The sequence below is a fragment of the Chiloscyllium plagiosum genome, unplaced genomic scaffold (genome assembly GCF_037043375.1).
Source record: "Chiloscyllium plagiosum isolate Xiang-an unplaced genomic scaffold, Cpla_swu_hap1 HiC_scaffold_12, whole genome shotgun sequence".
Classification (NCBI taxonomy): domain Eukaryota; kingdom Metazoa; phylum Chordata; class Chondrichthyes; order Orectolobiformes; family Hemiscylliidae; genus Chiloscyllium; species Chiloscyllium plagiosum.
This window is the reverse complement of record NW_028270150.1, coordinates 52,916,879-52,932,389: the sequence shown is the minus strand read 5'-3', so window position 1 is coordinate 52,932,389 and position 15,511 is coordinate 52,916,879. Positions and strand designations below refer to the sequence as shown.

At 41.2% G+C, this 15,511-nt stretch overlaps 1 protein-coding gene across 5 annotated transcripts in view; it reads left to right on the top strand.

Annotated features, from left to right (window-relative positions):
- Positions 1–15,511, top strand: part of kdm6a (lysine (K)-specific demethylase 6A) — a 243,113-nt gene that overhangs the window by 76,514 nt on the left and 151,088 nt on the right. For all 5 annotated transcript variants that reach the window (XR_015758897.1, XM_043700863.2, XM_043700864.2 and 2 more), the window contains exon 6: positions 14,476–14,596. Coding sequence is in view for 4 of the 5 variants with exons in the window: in XM_043700863.2 (XP_043556798.1) it covers positions 14,476–14,596 (121 nt within the window). In the remaining variant the exon portion in view is untranslated. The remainder of the gene's footprint in view (positions 1–14,475; positions 14,597–15,511) is intronic.

Sequence of the window (15,511 nt, the reverse complement as noted above, 5' to 3'; positions counted from 1 at the left end):
ATTATAGACCAATGAGCCTTACTTCTGTTATGGGAAGGGTTTTGGAAAGGATTATAAGAGATGGGATTTATAATCATCTCGCAAGCAACAATTTGATTGGAGATAGTCAACATGGTTTTGTCAAAAGCAGGTCGTGTCTCAGAAACCTCATTGAGTTTTTTGAGAAGGTGACCAAGCATGTGGATGAGGAGAAGGCAGTTGATGTGGTGTACATGGACTTCATTAAAGCCTTTGATAAAGTTCCCCATGGTTGGCTTTTGGAAAAAATGCGGAGGCATGGGGTTGAGGGTGATTTAGCAGTTTGGATTAGAAACTGGCTTTCTGAAAGAAAGCAGCGAGTGGTGGTTGATGGAAATATTCAGCCTGGAGTCCGGTTACTATTGGTGTTCCATAGGATCTGTTTTGGGACCACTGCCGTTTGTCATTTTTATAAATGACTTGGGTATAGGTGGATGGATTAGTAAATTTGCAGATGACACTAAAGTCAGTGGAGTGGTGGACAGTTTGGAGCAATGTTGCAGGTTGCAGGGGGATAAACTGCAGAATTGGGCTGAGAGGTAGCAAATGGAGTTCATTGCAGATAAACGTGAGGTGATTCACTTTGGGAAGAATAACAGGAAGGCAGAATGCTGGCTCAGTGGAAAGATTCTTGGTAGTGTGGATGTGCAGAGGGATCTTGGCGTTCATATGCATAGATTCCTGAAAGTTGCCACCAAGGTAGATAGTGCTGTTAAGAAGGCATGTGGTGTGTTAGGCTTTATTGGTAGAGAGAGTGAGTTCCGGAGCTGAGAGTCATCCTGCAACTGTACAAAACACTAATATGGCCTCACTTGAATATTGTGTACAGTTCTGGTCGCCCCATTACAGGAAGGGTGTGGAAGCATTGGAAAAGGTGCAGAGGAGATTTGCCTTGATGTTGCCTGGTCTGGAGGAAAGGTCTTATGAGGAAAGAGGGACTTGGGTCTGTTCTCATTAGTGAGAAGGCTAAGAGGGATTTAATAGAGACATACAAGATGATCAGAGGATTCGATAGGGTGGACAGAGTTTTTTTCCTAGGATGATGTTGGTTTGTACGAGGGAGCTTAGCTGCAAATTGAGGGGTGATAGATTTAAGACAGATGTAAGGCAGGTTCGTTACATGGTGAGATGTAAGGGTGTGGAATGCTCTGCCTGCCAATGTAGTTAACTCAGCCAGATTAGGAGCAATTAAACAGTCCATGGATAAGCATTTGGATGATGATGGGGTAGTGTAGGGGGATGGCCTTAGATTAGTTCACAGGTCGGTGCAACATAGAGAGCAGAAGGGCGTGCTCTGCGCTGTATTGTTCTATATTCAATGCTTTCCTTTTCAGTTGGTCTCATGGTTAAACCCTGGTTTGCTTTTATCTGCATAAATAGTGATTCAAAGCTCTCTCAATTGTTTAAGTGGTTAATTCAGCTATGACTTTGTAAAGCTATAGTACGCAGTTTGCTCCTGCAGGAGAAAGTGAGGACTGCAGATGCTGGGGATCAAAGCTTAAAAATGTGTCATTGGAAAAGCACAGCAGGTCAGGCAGCATCAAAGGAGAAGGAGAATCGACGTTTTGGGCATAAGTCCTGCAGTTGAAAGCAGCAACATCATGGGCGGCACGGTGGCGCAGTGGTTAGCACTGCTGCCTCAGTGCCAGAGACCCGGGTTCAATTCCTGCCTCAAGCAACTGTCTGCGTGGGTTTCCTTCGGGTGCTCCGGTTTCCTTCCACAGTCCAAAAATGTGCAGGTGAGGTGAATTGGCCATGCCAAATTACCTGTAGTGTTAGGTGAAGGGGTAAATGAAGGGGAATGGGTCTGGGTGGGTTGCTCTTCAGAGGGTTGGTGTGGACTTGTTGGGCCGAAGGGCCTGTTTCCACACTGTAAGTAATCTAATCTAATCTGGAACTGAAATAAATTGTATTGTAAGCTTTCGGTGACCCACAACTCGTCACACAACGGTAATTTTAGGCATGTTGCTTCAGATTGTTTTCAAAAGGTCCTGTTTTTTAGATTTAATTGTAAGCCAGAGTTGAATAATTCATATTTCTGCAGAACCAAATGTGCAGCTTTGTAAATATGTACTTCACAGCAACAGTAGTAGTTCTGATTGTAAATTGAATTGGTAACAGGATGGTGAGACCCAAGTTCTGGAATATTGGGCATTCGGCCATATCAACACAAAATACCTACAATGTAGAACTGGCTTTTCAGACTCCTTTCCTGACTTCAGTATACTTATATAGTGGCTTGGCTTCAAGAATCATTTTCAGAATGAAACAATGTCAGATAATTCTGGAAATGCGTAGATTAGTTAATATCTTTAAAGGAAAAGCACTGGCTATCATTTTCAATGTAAATTGTTGAACTAGTAATGGAAAAGATTTATAGTAGAGTTGATGGGGAAGGAACAGCAAATGTTTCAGTTAATGAGGAAATTGATGATCTGGATGGCTTGCAAAGTGCTCAAAGGAAACTTTATAGATGTATAACATTTTTAAAGACAGTAGAAAGTCATTAAATAAAAATTAGAGTGTGAAAATAGCTAATATGCATTTTTTTTAATGGATGCAAGTCCTCAAAGCTAACTGGTAGCTGTTTCCTTTACAGAATCACAGAGGACTACAGCACAGAAAAAGGCCTTCAGCCCATTGAGTCTGCACCAGTCAAAAACATCCATTTTAATCCCATTTTCCAGCATTTAACTGATAACCTTATGTCTTGGCATCACAAATGTGCAGCTAAATATTAAATACGATAATTAGTCTGTCGCATAATTTGTCGGGAGATCACTCCTCAGTAAGGTGCAGCATTGTTTATTATCATCTCAAGTGCACAAGGAGTTTATGCTGCAGCCCTAGCTGCTTAGGGGCCCTAGCTTATCCTATTCCTGTTTAACAAGGGCTACTCAATCTGGTAGTTTGTTGAAAAGCTGGGGTTTGTCACAGGTTGTGGAAAAATTCACAGAATAAAACATTATAAATTAGAGTAAGATCTGCAGATATAGAGGTCTAAAATGATAGTCTGTGAATACACAGCAAATGGTTTCAGTCTTGTCAAGATGAAATAATTGTTTTAGTAATGAATCTTAATAAGCCTCTGTCAAGGAGTTCTTGCATTTAAAAAACAATGATTCTAGTTTGTGTTTATGGGCTGCAGGAGTCTGTTTGGGAGAGCACTTGTGCATTGCACCTGCTGAGTGACACATTGACTAGGTGTGTATCAAAGGAACCCTTAATCTGGACTTTCCTTCCCTTTCTCCTTGAAAATCTAAGGAGTAAACATGACAATGATTAATTTTGTTGCAAAGTACTCAATGCTAGTGTTTCTTTTAAAATAATTTAAGATCATGTATTTAAGACAAATGTCCGTCTACTACATAGAGTCATAAATGTACAGCACAGAAACTGACCCTTCGGTCCAACTTGTCCATGCTGACCAGATATCCCAACCCAATCTAGTCCCACCTACCAGCACCTGACCCATATCCCTCCAAACCCTTCCTATTCATATACCCATACCGGTGCCTTTTAAATGTTGTAATTGTACCAGCCTCCACCACTTTCTCTGGCAGCCCACTCCACACACCCACCACCCTCTGTGTGGAAAAAGTGGCCCCTTCGGTCTCCTCTTTATCTTTCCCTTTCATCCTAAACCTATGCCCTCTAGTTCTGGACTCTCCCACCCCTCAGTCTACGCTCCAGGGAAAACAGCCCTAGCCAATTCAACCTCTCCCTATAGCTTGAATCCTCCAACCCTGGCAACATCCTTGTAAATGTTTTCTGAACCCTTTGGAAACCAGAACTGCATGCAATATTCCAAAAGTGGCCTAACCAATGTCCTGTAGGTCTCTGTGGTCAACAATTAATTGTACCATCTAATTGCAAGCTTTTACTTGATTAACAAAAGCGACTCAGCATTTTTGTCCCCCGAGTGTGAACATGTGATTTTGTCTAAAGAAGGGTGGCCATTTTTCTAAAATTAGTAAACTGCTTGAAATGGAGGGCAGCAACAGCGATTCTTCTTTACTGTTTCACAGAGATGTGCATGTTGCTAGTTCACCCAGCATTTTATTGTCCACACTTAACCACCTTGAAGTCAATGGTGAGTTACCACCTCTCATTCTGTAACTCCAGTGGTTGGGAACACAACATATTCTGGAGGCTTATTTTCTGAAGAAAGGTTGGCCGTGCTAAGCGAGCTGCCTCTGAAGTACTCTTTTAAAGGTAATTGAATATTCTGCATCCAGTGATTGCACTTCAGTATGGCTCATTAAAATGATTCAGGATGTGCTGAAAAAGATGCAAGATATATATGATAAACTTGGTCTGAGCGAGAACGAGTCCAGCTTTCTTTATTCCTTGTGCTGAGTTCAGCGGTTGTGTTGCTACATTAGTTCCTCCTGAGCTTGAACAGAATAAATGTATGTTATCCAAGCCTGTATTGTCAAATCACCTACTGAAAGTCTACATTTTGTTTTTGCAAAGCAAAAGTTGATCAAACCTAACCATTGGTGAATGCTATAGGATATAATCAGAAGTGACTGGTCTTGTTGTCGGCTTCTGAAACGCATTATTGACAATTGTGAGCCAGGAAACTAACTTTTTAGATCTTGTTTGTTTTTTTTTTACCCAGAATTGTATGTGCACAGAAATGAATCTCAGAATTGGCACTAGAATTATCAGCTGAGAAACGCTGACTTTGTTGGAAGCCCAATCCATGCTTTCCCAAAACACTTTGAGCTTGATTTGCAATAACCTCAGCAGATATAAATAGATGTTCAGAAAAAGTTCAGCAGTCTGGGCACAAATCTTTGTCAGTGTATTAGTGTACACATTTCTTTTTTTTAAAGAGGTTTCAGTTGGAAGCCTTCAGAACCTTTCAGTTGAGATAAGAAAACTGATGTGCTGAATGTATAGAATCCTTATAGGACCATCTACATGTTGACATAAAAAGCTCTTTTGTATGCAGTTTCAAGAAATCTGCTCCCTCTAAACCCTTTTTACTACAATTATCCCAATTAATTTTGGGGTAGTTGAAATCCCCAAGTATAATTCCATTTTTTATTATTAGTTTTAAACTCTTGTGAATTGACTACATATCTCTCACCATTTGCCTACTGTCTTTTTGGGCATGGGCTATAGTACATTTCTAACAATGTAACTGCTCCCTGTTTATTCCCAATGCCTACTCTCAACATTTTATCTGAATCGTTTCAAGATGTCATCCCTCCTTTTACAGTAATTCTCTAATAATGCAGCACCACCTCCACTTCTTTTGCACCCTCACCTGTTCTCTCTGAAGATCCTATACCTTTGAATGTTAAGTTGCCAGTCATGTCCCTCCCTTAACCACATCTGTGATGGCAACAATATCAGAGTTCCATGCCTCAATGTACACCCTTAACTCATCTGTCTTCCTCTAGTACTCCTGAAATTTAATGTTGGTCATCCGGTGTCACCTTATTCCTTTGAGACACCACTTGGTTGAACTTGCCCTGCCTTGGTTCCTTTTTAAGTTATGCCATGTTACTATGGAACTAACTCACTGACCCTTACCCATGCTAACTAAACTGGTTTAAAATTCTTTCATGTAGCATTAGCAAGCCCTCCTTCAAGGATATTAGCCTTATTCTAATTTAGGTGCAGACCATCCCAATTATAGAAGTCCCATCTTTCCTAGAAACAGCCTCAGTGATCTCAGAATCTAAAATCCCCTCTTCCTGCACCAATTCCTGAGCCATGCATTCACCTAATCTATTAGAATCATAGAATCCCTAAACTCTGGAAGCAGATTGTTCAGCCCTTCGAATCCATTGAGCATCCTGCCCAGATCCCCTTTCCTACCCTCTCCCTGTAACCCTACATTTCCCACCTAGCCTGCATATCCGTGGATGCCTGGCAATTTAGCACAGTCAAATCCACCTACCTTGCTCATCTTTGAACTGTGGGAGGAAACTGGAGCTCCCGGAGGAAACCCATGCAGACACTGGGAGAATGTGTAAACTCCCCACAGACACTCATCCAAGGGTGAAATCAAACTTGAGTCATTGTGAAGCAGCAGAGCTAACCACTTAGCCAAGATGTTGCCCTGATTAGTACATACCACTGGGAGTAATCTTCGATTACAACCTTTTGAGGTCCTGCTTCTTTAATCTACTGCCTAGCTCCCTGACTTCTTGATACAATACCTCGTCCTTTGTTTTACCTATGTAGTTGGTACCAATGTGTACCACTCCCTCTGACTTATCACCCACCCCCTTCAGGATGTCCAGTAGATGTTCAGTGAAATCCCTGACCCTGGCACTAGTGAGGCAACACAGCAGTCCTATATCTGTGGCTCCAGTGATGCCTATCTGTTCCCCTAACTAATGAACAAGTCCAACTCAGTACTGCACTCCTGACCTGTCCATCACCTTTCCCATCTATCCGCTCCACCCTCCTCTCTGGCCTATCACCTCCCTCACCTTCTTTCTATCGCATTCTCAGCTACCTCCAACCCCACCCCCTCCCATTTATCTCTCAGCCCCTTGGCCCATAAGCCTCATTCCTGATGAAGGGCATATGCCCAAAACGTCAATTCCCCTGCTCCTCGGATGCTGTCTGACTTGCTGTGCTATTCCTGATGAATCCTTACTGGGAATAAGAGCTGGAATTGTTACTTTGATTAACTGTCATCCTTTTTTCCTTGTGTTGTCTATGGTGTACTGTTGTGCACTGCTCAGGTAACCATTTGTTGATTGAGAAACGTTTGGAGTAGGTTATGCAATATGTTTATTTGCAATTTAGGATTTCAATCTGCAGTTGTAGTCCTAATCATGAAGCCATTTCTCTTTAAAGATCGAATGTATTTTAATTTCCTGAGGTGGGATAGATGTTTAAAGGAAAGAGTGATGCAAAAGATCTTAAACGTGAGTGAACTGACACAACTTTAAATTTTATTCATAAAACTAAATGTACAGTGGCTCAATCAAATTGAAAATTGCCTACAATTAAGCAACACATTCGTTTTGAATGTTCTTCAAGACTTTTTTAAATCTTAAAGCATTTGTTGAATAACTGCAAGTGTCTTCAAATGGATACAATGTTTTACTTAATTTATACTCTCTATAGTGCTTCCTAAACATTTTGCAAATGTGACGTACTAATTAGCTCCCTCCTTTCCCCATCCCACATCATCTTACCCAACTGTACTGTGCACAGTCTGTCTTTCTCTGAGTCACTGTAATCAGCTTCAACGTCTTTCCCCCCTGTTGGTGTGGTTGACAGATGTACCTGCAATTCCTAGTTTGTCCCCAGGGAAAGGAAACTGAGGAAACAGACAGGAAGGAACAATAAGTTTGAACAAAGTTTGAAGGAACCATTCACTGTCCAGGCTTAGCCATCTCATCACCTGGCACCAATTCAGTTGGTCCTAGGCTATTTTAATACCAGAAGTGATGCATTTGAGAATTGCAGAGACAACTGCAAACATTCATACCTTGCTTTTCTCGTTGCATGAGAGGCTGTGGTGTCCAAATACACAAGCATGACATTGTCTGGAACCAGGACAATGTTGACAATATGTATCAACCCCTTAAAACATGGAATGGTTGTTATTCCTGGTTCTGATGTCATATGCGATAATATTTGAACTGATTCATTGAAAACTGTTGCTAAATGAAGGTCTCCAGGCATTCTGTCATTTTCAATCTGCTTTTCAACTGGGGTTTTGAAAACACTGTATTTTAGAAGAACTATTGTATATTTGCAAGTAGGTAGAAGTAAGTGGATTGCTGTTTTTCCAGCTGTTTATAAGTATGCAGCCTTATTTTACAACAGTGTTGACTGTGATCATGGCTGAAAGAAACCTGCATAGGTAAGCATCTCATGTTTGAGAAAACTACATTATGGAACAGGGAATTAGTGTAACTTTTTGAAGTCCGAAAATTCTTTTACTGTACTATATGAAATTTGGATTGGATAATTTAATAGTTACCGATCTAGTGCTATTGCTTCTTTTATTTAGAGTCTCCAGTGGTTTTGTTGGAAATTTATTTTGTTTCTCTACTGTGAAGTTTTGACCACATGGTGTCACTAAATCACATGTTTTGTGTGTGTGAATTTGCACTAAAACAACAATATAAAATTAGTTATGTTGTAACCTTTTAAGGCAGTTTCATATTACAAAAAAAAGTGCAAGCTTTAGGCCATCAGCACAATTGATATATTTTGATCAAACAAAAAATATAGACTATAATAATATAAAATGCTCGAAATAACTTGCAAATCTGGAAACAAAAAACCCCCAAAGAACCATGGATGCTGGAAACCAAACAAGAGCAGAAATTGTTGGAAAATCTCAGCAGATCTGCTATGTGTGGGTGGAGAAAGCATTGATGTTTCAAGTTCAGTGACCCTTCAGAACAATCTGGAAACATCTGTGGGGAGAGAGAGTTAAAGTTTCAGGTTGTGACCTTTCATTAGTAATTGCATGAATTCTGATGAAAAGTCATAAATCGTAACATTTGCTATTCCAATTTTCCGAGATGCTGCCAGACTTGCTGAGTGTATATTTATGATTTTGGATCTTTGAATTTTTCCCCATTGTTAATCCCCTTCCAAATCAGAATAAAATTGTGCTTTTGAAAGTAGTTGAATTTGTGCAAAAGTGGGCTAATTGTTTTAAATCTCAAGTTTCGTTCTGCTCAGAGTTATCATACAAGATTCAATAATGTGATTACATAGCAGCAAAAGACATTGGAATAAATTATCTTGTTCGGAACAAAATTGCAATCTTCGGGTGCAGGAGCAGGAGATACATATTTGGCCAATTGATCATGGTTGATCTGTTCCTCAACTCCATTCTCAATTCAGGATGTTGTGTGCCTTGGAGGAGAATTTGCAAGTGCTGGTGTTCCCAAATGCGTGCTGCCCTTTGTCCTTCTATAAATAAGTTGTGGGTTTGGAAGGTGCTGTTGAAACATCTTAGCTAGTAGTTTCAGCATGTTTTGTGTAAGATTCTTTGGAGAAAGCATGTGTTCAAAATGGTGAGCAGCTTAAATAAGCTGCTTTATCAAGGATTGTTTTGAACTCCGAATATCATTGGAACTGCACTCCCTTCTTGATCTGGTGGGAGTATTTTATTTAACGTCTACTTTGTGCAAAAGCTTTGAAGGAGGCAGGTTGCTGAGCACAGCTTACTCACACTTGACCTGTGTTTTATAATCATGATATTTATTTAGCTGTACTAAAGTTCTGATTAGGTGGTGAACCCTAGGAACTTGTGTTTGGGATTCAGCAGTGATGGGTAGGTTTTACCTTGCAGGAGATTGGCTTATCAGACCAATCCTGAATGTTCTCCAGGTCTTACTGCTGGTCATGAATGCTTCAGTATCTGGACAGCAATTTCCTGGGACTGAGGTGATTCATCTCCAACAATAACATCCTCCTTTCTGTTAGCTTTGATCCTGATGAATGGAGAACTTCCCACTCAATCTTCAATGACTTGGATTTTCGATGCCACATTGTGTCAAATGTTGTTTATATACCTAGTGCAGTGTATTGAGCCCAGACTCTTCACACAGCATGCAGGCCTTCCCCAGGTTACGTTCTTGAGTTTGTCAGTTGATTTGGACAGAAGTCTGAATATAGTGCAGGACAATATAAAGTAACCGGTCTTTGTACAGAAAACGTTTGTATGTTGCATCTTTGTAACTACAGCCCTAATTTTGGGATTGTATTCAGAAGTATGAGTACTCGTAAGTTGGATGGTTATAAATGGGAGACTCTCTGTATTCACATTTATGGGGTTATTGATCACAGCTGCAGAAGGGTCGAGAAAATCTGCTGATTTCTAAGAAAATCTTACTGTGGTTGCAGCTTAGCATATACTGCATGACAGAGCAAGATCATTTGATGCATCACTTCATGCGATGATGTATATTGTGACACTTGCATGTCACACTCAGGTGTAACCTCTTAACATAGAGCAACGCAGCACAAACATTTCGGCCCTCGATGTTGTGCCGATCTTTTATCCTACTTTTAAAGTCAAAGTAACCTACATACCCTTTTTACTATCATCCATGTACCTATCCAATAGTTGCTCAAATGTCCCTAATGTATCTGACTCTGCTACCACTGCTGATAGTGTATTCCACGCACCCACCACTCTGAGTAAAGAACTGATCTCTGACATCTCCCCTAAACCTGCCTCCAGTCATCTTAAAATAATGCCCCCTAGTGATAGTCATTTCCGCCCTGGGAAGAAGTCTCTGGCTATCCACTTATCTATGCTTTGCATCATCATGTACATCTCTATCAAGTCACCTCTCATCCTCCTTCGCCCCAATGAGAATATCCCTACCTCCCTCAACCTTTCTTCATAAGACATGCCCTCCAGTCGAGACACCATCCTGGTAAATCTCCTCTGCACCCTCTCTAAAATTTCCACATCCTTCCTATCATGAGGTGACCAGAACTGAAAGCTATATTCCAAGTGTGGTCTAACCAGGGCTTTATAGAGCTGCAGCATAACCTTGTAGCTCTTTATATCAATCCCCCTGCTTATGAAAGCCAACACACCATATGGCTTCATAACAACCTTATCAACTTGGGTGGCAACTTTCAGGGATCTAGGGATGTGATCCCCAAGTTCCCTCTATTCCTCCACATTCCCAAGAATCCTGCCTTTAACCCTATAATCTGCATTCAAATTCAACCTACCACAATGAATCTCAACACTTTTCAAGGTTGAGCTCCATTTGCCACTTCTGAGCCCAGCTCAGCATCCTGTCAATGTCCCAGTTCAATCTACAACAGCACTTCACACTATCCACAACTCCACAAATGTTTGTGTCATTAGCACACCTACTGACCCACCCTTCCACTTCCTCATTCAAGTTATTGATAAAATCACAAAGAGCAGAGGTCCCTGAACTGATCCCTGCGGAACATGACTGGTCACTGAGCTCCATGCTGAATATTTTCCATCTACTACCACCCTCTATCTTCTATGGGTCAGCATATTCTGTATCCAGACAGCTAGATTTCCCTGTGCCTCCTTGCTTTCTGAATGAGCCTATCATGGGGAACCTTATCAAACACCTTGTTAAAATCCATATACACCACATCCACTGTTCTACTTCATCAATGTGTTTTATCACATCCTCAAAGAATTCAATAAGGCTTGAGAGGCTTGAACAACCTCTCTCAAAGCCATACTGACTGTCTCTAATCAAGTTATGCCTTTCTAAATCATAAATCCTGTCTCTCCGAATCCTCTCCAGTACTTGCCCACTACTGACGTAAGACTGACTAGTCTGTAATTCCCAGGTACTAATCCAGTGGACAGTGAAGACTCCAAGATCATCAGTCTCTTCCCTCACTTCTTGTGGTAACCTTGGGTATATCCTGTCTGGCCCAGAGGACCTATCAATCTTCATATTTTTCAAAATTTCCAGAATCCTCCTTCCTAACATCAACCTGTTCAAGCATATCAGCCTATTTCACACTCCTTACAAACAATATTTTTTTTTCGCTAATGAATACTGAAGCAAATTATTCATTAAGGATCTTTCCTATCTTCTCTGACTCAAGGCACAAGTTCCTTTCACCATCCCAGATCGGCCCTACTCTGTTTGGTCAGCCTCCTCTTCTTCACGGAAGTGTAGAACACCCTGGGGTTTTCCTTAATCCTACCCACCAAGGCTTTTTCATGTCCCCTTCTAGCTTTCCTAAGTCCATTCTTCAGTATCTACCTGGCTGCCTTGTAACCCTTAAGTAAGCTTCCTTTTTCATTTGACTAAATGTTCTGCATCTCTTGTCATCCAACGTTCCTTCACTCTGCCATCTGTTCCTTGCCTCAGTGGGACAAACTGATCCAAAACTCGCAGCAAGTTTCCTCCGGGTGCTCCGGTTTCCTCCCACAGTCCAAAGATGTGCGGGTCAGGTGAATTGGCCATGCTAAATTGCCCGTAGTGTTAGGTAAGGGGTAAATGTAGGGGTATGGGTGGGTTGCGCTTCGGCGGGTCGGTGTGGACTTGTTGGGCTGAAGGGCCTGTTTCCACACTGTAATGTAATCTAATCTAATGTAATCTAATCTAAAAAAAGTTCTCCCTAAACGACCTCCACATTTCTGTCGTGCATTTCCCAGCGAATACCTGTTCCCAATTTATGTTTCACATTTCCTGTCTAATAAGTTTGTAATTCCCCCTCTGCCAATTAAATATTTTCCCATACCGTCTGCTCCTATTCCTCTCCATGAGTATAGTAAAGGTCAGGGAGTTGTGATCACTATCACTGAAATGCTCTCTCACCGAGAGAACCTGACCTTGTTCATTCCCAAGCACCAATTCCAATATAGCCTCCCCCAGTCAGCCTACCTATATGTTGAGTCAGGAAGCTTTCCTGGACACCTGACAAAATCTGCTCCATCCACACTATTTGCACAAAGGAGTTTCGATCAATATTGAGGAAGTTGAAGTCACCCATGACAACAGCCCTGTTACTTCTGTAGCTTTCCAAAATCTGCTCCCCAATCTGCTGCTCCATGTCTCTGTGTTGCTATTGGAGGGTATATAGAAAATTCCCAATAAAGTGACTACTCCTTTCCTGTTTGACGTCAACCCAAACTGACTCAGAAGGCACCCTCCTCGACTACCTCCCTTTCTGCAGCTGTGATACTATCCCTGATTAGCAATGCCATTCCCCCACATAATTTACCTCCCTCCCTATTCCTTTTGAAACATCTAAACCATGGAACATCCAACAACCATTCCTGCCCCTGTGATATCCAAGTCTCCGTAGCGTGCACAAAATCTTAGCTCCAAGTACTGATACATGCTCTAAGTTCACTCTTATTCTTGACACTTCTTGCGTTAAAATATACACACTTCAACCCATCACACTGACTACAACTTTGCCTTATCAACAGTTTATCCTTCCTCATGGACTCTGCAAACTTATCTATTTGTTTACCAGCTACCCATCCCCTTATCGGTAGCTCTGGTTCCCATCTCCCTGCCAAACTGGCTTAAACCCTCCTGAAGAGCTCTAGAAAACCTCCCTCTCAGGATATTGGTACCCCTCCAGTTCATGTGCAACCTGTCCTCCTTGTACAGGTCCTGCCTTCCAGAGAAGGTATCTCAATGGTCCACATATCTGAAGCCCTCCTTCCCACACCAGCTCTGCAGCCACGTGTTCAGCTTGCCCTCTGTTCCTCGCTTTGCTATCCCGTGACACCAATCCTGAGATTACTACTCTGCATGTTCTGCCTTTTCTTTAGCTTCCAACCTAAATCCCTATATTCACTTTTCACGTCCTCATCCCTTTTCCTAGCTTTGTCATTGGTATGGATGTGCACCACAACTTCTGACTGTCTTCCTCTGTCTTCTCTCTTCTCTTCTTTCTTCCCCCCCCCCCCCCAAAAAAAAAACTAGTGTAGACTCTGGTGTCCCTGACTCTGGCACCTGGGAGACAACATACCATTTAGGAGTCTCATTCACAACCACAGAAACTATAGTTGGATTTCCGATTAAATAAAAGATAAAGCTTTTGGAGGGAAGAAATATTGGCTGGAGCTAGTGGTGAAGAAGTTGCATGTCAGTATCCAAAATTAAGTTTGGGAGCACTTCAATTTGCATAGTAAGGTGTCACTTTGGTATGTTAGCATATAGGTGAGAAACAAGATCTCTACTCCAAATTCTGCAACATTTAGTAAAGCAGATAAAGAAAGCTTAATGCGTGTGAACAGTCCCAATGACTTATACTGTCTACTACACTGGGCAAAAATGGCTAACCAATACTGCGGACGTTCAGTTGTTTAAATTATATTGACCACTATTTCATGCAATTTATATAGTTACTTCATGTCAAAATCTGCTGAAAGCGGAGCTATGCTTATCTGCTGTGGTGTTAAAGCTGACCAGAATGTTGCATATTTCATCCCTGTTGAGAATATGGTGCTGGAAAAGCACAGCAGGTCAGGCAGCATCGAGGAGCAGGAGAATAGATCTTTCGGGTATAAGCCCTTCATCAGGCATGGTCTTCCTGATCTGAAATTCGGATAATTGATGTTTGGATAATTGAGATTGTTCTGTAATTGCTTTTTGATTTACTGTGGCTGGGAGCAGGAGTATAAAAAAAAGTTTACATTTAATATTCACATATCAGCAAATGTTTGTTTGAGAGTGTCCTTCTAAATGATGTGGCACTGTACATCCAAATACATATTAGGGGTTATATATTAACAAATGCCATTTTAGATGACGACTGTTTCATTTTCAATGTTCAAAGTATTTTTCTGACTTTTTAGAAACACATATATGCTTTAATTAGCTTTAATTATTGTCATAGTGGAGGATATGATGGAGGGCAAAACAAGTCAGTATTTCTGCTTATTATTCATTTGAGTCAAGGCTATGATAAGTGTCTCCTTCAAATACATTTAAGACTAAGAATACTAAGTTACTTATGTTCTATTTTCAGGGCAATTAAAGCATTTCAAGAAGTGCTTTATATTGATCCCAGCTTCTCTCGGGCCAATGAGATTCACTTGCGTCTTGGGTTGATGTTTAAGGTGAACACGGACTATGAATCAAGTCTTAAAGTGAGTAAAGAATACAGAGTGATTACAGAATGTATTGGCAATTAAGGCATTTTTGTTTGCATATCAGAAAACTGAGATGCTGAATGTTATTGACTAAATCTTCAGCTTCCATGTCCCCCCCTCCCTGTTTTGTCAATTTATCATCGCTTCATTCCTCCTCCCCCACCCACCCAAAGAGAGAGTTTGTAGACAATATATTGTAAATAAATTTTCTCTTCTCTAGCACCAGCTGTCTTCATGATTATATAGGTAGTTACATAATATTGCTTATGGTTTAGGAATTATTTAAGACCATAAGATACAGGAGCAGAAATTAGGCCATTCAGCCCATCGAGTCTGCTCCATCGCTAATCATGGCTGATAAGTTTATCAGCCCCATTCTGCTACTTTGTCCCCGTAATTCTTGATCCCCTTGACAATCAAGAACCTACCTCCATCTTAAATATACTTAACCTGGGCTCCACAGCCTTCTGTGGCAGTGAATTCCATTGATTCACCACTCTCTAGCTGAAGATGTTACTCCTTATCTCCGTTCTAAAAGGTCTTCCCTTTACTCTAAGGCTGTGCCCTCTGGTCCTAGTTTCTCCCATCAATGGAAGCATCTTTCCAATAGCCACTCTGTCTAGGCCATTCAATATTCTGTGTAAGTTTCAATTAGATTCCCCCCTCATCCTTCTAAACTCCCATCGAGTGTAGACTTAAATTCCTCGATTTTTTAAGCTTGAGAGAATCCTGGACTAGAACTTTCATGTCTCTTTGCACTTCAGACTTTGGAATTTTCTCCCCATTTAGAAAATAGCCCATACTTCTATTTTTCTTACCAAAGTGTATGACCTCACACTTTCCCACGTTGTACTCCATCTGCCACTTATTTGCCCACTCTCCTAACCTGTCCAAATCCTTCTGCAGCCTCCC